This window comes from Protomyctophum bolini, assembly GCF_963924005.1.
Source record: "Protomyctophum bolini genome assembly, chromosome: 22".
Lineage (NCBI taxonomy): Eukaryota > Metazoa > Chordata > Actinopteri > Myctophiformes > Myctophidae > Protomyctophum > Protomyctophum bolini.
Window position 1 is genome coordinate 3,556,344 of NC_137883.1, and position 4,244 is coordinate 3,560,587.

General features: G+C 44.8%; 1 protein-coding gene across 1 annotated transcript; it reads left to right on the forward strand.

Annotated features, from left to right (window-relative positions):
* Nucleotides 1-1,098: 1,098 nt before the first annotated feature.
* LOC308309966 (apelin receptor B-like) lies at nt 1,099-2,400 on the forward strand (the record flags this gene model as incomplete). The annotated part of the gene is made up of 2 exons (XM_080755972.1): nt 1,099-1,457; nt 1,773-2,400. 2 exons carry the CDS (start codon nt 1,099-1,101, stop codon nt 2,398-2,400), a joined length of 987 nt encoding a protein of 328 aa, XP_080612098.1.
* Nucleotides 2,401-4,244: the final 1,844 nt, after the last annotated feature.

Here is a 4,244-nt window from a genome sequence, read left to right on the forward strand (position 1 = left end):
TCAACCCTGTGTCATTTTCAAACTCAGTGAACTGGTATTTCAACTACAAACCCAGCAAGGGCAAAATCCAAAAGATCCGGCCGGTCCATGGACAGGCCGGACAGTCCGTGTATAGGTCAGTCAGTCGGCCATTTGTCAACCGTTTTGGACGGGGGTGGGCTCGTTGGAATCATGCCGCCCCCCTGGGGGTCGTTTTTGAGGGTCTCAAGGTTCGGGGAGGTTCAGGGACCCCTGGGGACCCCCACATGGTAACTAATGACCCACTGTCATTTCTCAACCGGTTTGGACGGGGTGGGCTCGTTGGAATCGTGTTGCCTCTGTGGGTGCATTTTCAGGGGTTTGGAGGTCCGGGGACCCCTGGGGACCCCCACATGGTAACTCTGTGCAATTAATCAACTTCAACAAACACTCAAACCACAACGGGAATTTATTTTGTTGCTTTTATATAAAAATTGAAATAAAGAGACTTAGGGAGAGACTTTTTAATAAGATGTATGGTTGTATTGTATTGTATACTTTATTAGTCTCCCGAGGAAGGAAGACATTTGTCTTAGACAATGTGTGTGTTGGAGGACTTCGAAAGACTGTTATTTTCAATAACAGTTGTGCTGGTCAAGTTTGTTTTAACAATTTACAGATCAGCATGTTAAAACGTTTGACCTTTGTTAAAATGTTCTGTCATTAGTTATTATTCTCAAGTACCCTGTGTACAACTGGGGTTACCCCCAATTGAGGAACAATGGGTCCTAGGAGGGAGGGGGCTTGGGCATGTCCGAGGATGGGACTAGGCCACTAGGGCATGTCCTAGGAGGGAGCTGGGGGCTGCTTGGGCATGTACTAGACCTAGGAGGTGGGGCTAGGAGGGGATGCAGTTCATCAAGGCTATATAAGGGTCAGACTACTCAGATGTGAAACACACTGACAACTTGTCCTGGGATCACGTCCATCAGAAGTAGCTTCACACTGTGGACGTTGTTTTGAAGTTTCGTTAATTTGTAACCTGCACAGACTAAATCAGAGAGGAACAAAATGGAGATGGAGATGCAGAATGAAAGTGCTTATGAGTACTATGACTATGAGGAGAACCAGACGTCCAGCATGCTGTGTGACTACTCAGAGTGGGGACCTTCATACTCTGTCATCCCGTTGCTCTACATGCTCATCTTCATCCTGGGCCTGTCTGGAAACGGATTGGTCATCTTCACCGTGTGGAGAGCACAGGGCAAGCGGCGCACCGCCGACGTCTACATCTGCAACCTGGCTGTAGCCGACCTGACCTTTGTGCTCACTCTGCCTCTGTGGGCAGTGTACACGGCCATGGGCTACCACTGGCCCTTTGGAGTGGCCCTGTGCAAGATCAGCAGCTACATGGTCCATCTGAACATGTATGCCAGCGTTTACTGCCTCACCTGTATGAGCTACGACCGCTACCTGGCCATCGTACGCTCCTCCTCAAGGTGATTAGAGTTTTGATTTGACCTGTTTATTTTCAATTTCAATATAGATTTGATTAGTTTCAATATAGTTTTGATTAGTTTTAACCGCGGGTTATTTTATGAATGAAATAAAGCAGAAAGATTAAAACTAAGCAAATTTTCTCTATGATTAGTTATTTTTTTTTAAAGTTTTGTAAACAAACAATACAGTTTCAGGTATATTTTTTATATTATTTCAGTTTTATAAAATTTGGATTAGTTCAAATTCAGTTATTTTCATTTAGCTATTTTTTTTGTTAACTACAGTATAACAACCATTGTGTCCTCTATGTCCAGCTCACAGCTTCGTACCCGGGGTCACATGAGGGCGTCCCTGACAGTGATGTGGCTCCTGTCTGCTCTACTGGCTGCGCCCACTCTCATCTTCCGCAGCACCAAACATGAGGAGACAAGCAACCGGACTTCCTGTGTCATGGACTTCAGCCTGGTGGTGACAGATAAGAACAAAGAGAGCCTGCTGGTGGCCGGCCTCAGCCTCTGCTCCTCGGTCTTGGGGTTTCTTCTACCTTTCTTGGCCATGATGGTGTGCTACTGGTTCATCGGATGCACCGTCTCCCGCCACTTCGACGGCCTGCGCAAGGAAGAGCAGCGCAAGTGGAGACTGTTGAGGACCATCACCACACTGGTGGTGGTGTTTGCTGCCTGTTGGACTCCCTTCCATGTGCTGAAGAGTGCTGACGCTCTCTCCTACCTGAACCTGGCTCCAGACTCATGTGCCTTCCTACGTTTCCTCCTCCTGGCTCACCCCTATGCCACCTGTCTGGCCTACGTCAACAGCTGCCTCAACCCCTTCCTATATGCCTTCTTTGATACACGCTTTCGCTCCCAGTGCCTGGGCCTGTTCAACCTGAAGAAGGCTTTGCATGCCAGCCCTGCAATCTTACTGTCCTGCCAAAAGATCTAGGTTCAGTGCCTGGCCACAAAGTGTATATCAGCTGAGCATGATGGCAATGTCTTTGGTCAGTTATCGGGACTATAAACGGATCCAAAGTGACATGTCAAAACAGCATGTGACTGAAAAGGGTAAATTGAGGATTGTGGTGTATTGGTTCAGACATTCTCCTCACAGGCTTCCGGTGCAAGGAATTCATGTTCGAGGCAAACTTCTTAAAACTCCTTAAAACAAGGGAACAATCTGCAGTATGCCTATGGTGCAGACATTTTTGGACACAGCAGGAATGTGTGTCAAATGGACCAAAATGTTACTGTTGCTTCTTGCAGAGTTTATGCAAAGTGTAGATGAGCTTGGACCTCTCGTGTCTTTTCTAGCTCTGGTGAAGAACTGTATTAGGCATGCTTGTGCTGCATGCACTTGTTTTCATGTGTAAGCACTTGATTGTTTTAATTCCAATCTTATGGGATGCATATACACCAAACAATTATTTTGTTGGTGGAGTGTGTGTGTTAATTGTTTTGCCAGTCAGCAAAGCAGTGACCGAGATTGATCATTGTTGTAATGAGCTAACTTGGGTGTGTAAATATGTGAATACACATTGTGAACTACATTATGGAATTCAAATTTATGATTTGTAATAAAAAAGGTGGATTAACAAACAATGCATCTCGTCCGTCTGTTGCTTGCTTGTTAAAGGCTGTAAGTGATGCTATTATATTAATAGCTCTAAATTCACATGGCCATTCAGATAAGAATCGCATTTCAAAGTATTGACAACATTTCCTGGGATTATTCTCATCAGAATTATATTTATTTTTCCTTTCTTGACATTGTCCATTATGTAAACTGTGTTCAGTAGTGGATGTGGACAATAGCAATGCGCATTTAAAGGCGTAGTGAAATTACGTGTTTCACACCTTAGACCATTATCCGTGGTCATCATGTGGACATACCTAACAATGGATGCCAAAAAAATGGGAAAATTCTCATTTTGTGTGTTTTTATATCAAAAGTATTTTTAAAATTACTTCCTGAAAACGAAAACGTGCTGCGTAATGACGTGTAGACATACACATTGTGATTGACAGGTGTCTAATCAATCTATCAACTACTAGGCAGGTTGTCTTTTGAATAATGAATTAGCTAGGTACCTTCCCCACCTTTGGTTACCTCCATTCATTCCCCTGCAACCATGAATAAGCTACACTGTGTTTTGGGTTGTTCCTCATCAAACACCCATTTCTCTTTCCCCAAAACTCTGTGGTTACGTGCTCGCTGGTTGGAATTTATCCATTTTGAGGAGGGTGGCATTTTTGAGAGGTCCAGGTTGTGCGCCCAACATTTTAAGGAGGACAGTTTCCGCAACTACATGGGTTTCGTAGCTCCCTCCGGGTTGCAGTTACAGGCCATCCCGACTGTGCTCACGGTCGGAGCCTCAACCGAGTCAACTCCGCGTTTGAGAGTAGGTACCTTGGCAAACTTACAAATATATTTCGTCTTACTACTTAATAGGCTACATGCAAATGCAATACAGTCGTCAAGTTGCACTGTTTGTGACGTTACCAATTCAAGAGCTACACGGATTGTGTGTGTGTATACAAACATACAAGCACGTGTGTGCGTACAGTATGTTTGCAAACATAAGCACGTGCGTGCATATTTTTGCAAACAAGCACGTGCATGCGTATGTTTGCAAACATAAGCATGTGCGCTAGTCTGTTAGCGAGTAGGTCTACACCTACATATTGTGATGTGCATGTAAACACTGACACATTGATGATGCCACAGGCGGGTGTGGCAAACGAATGATTGACACTGATTGCAGGCATTGAATCAGGTGGCGACTAGAGGAC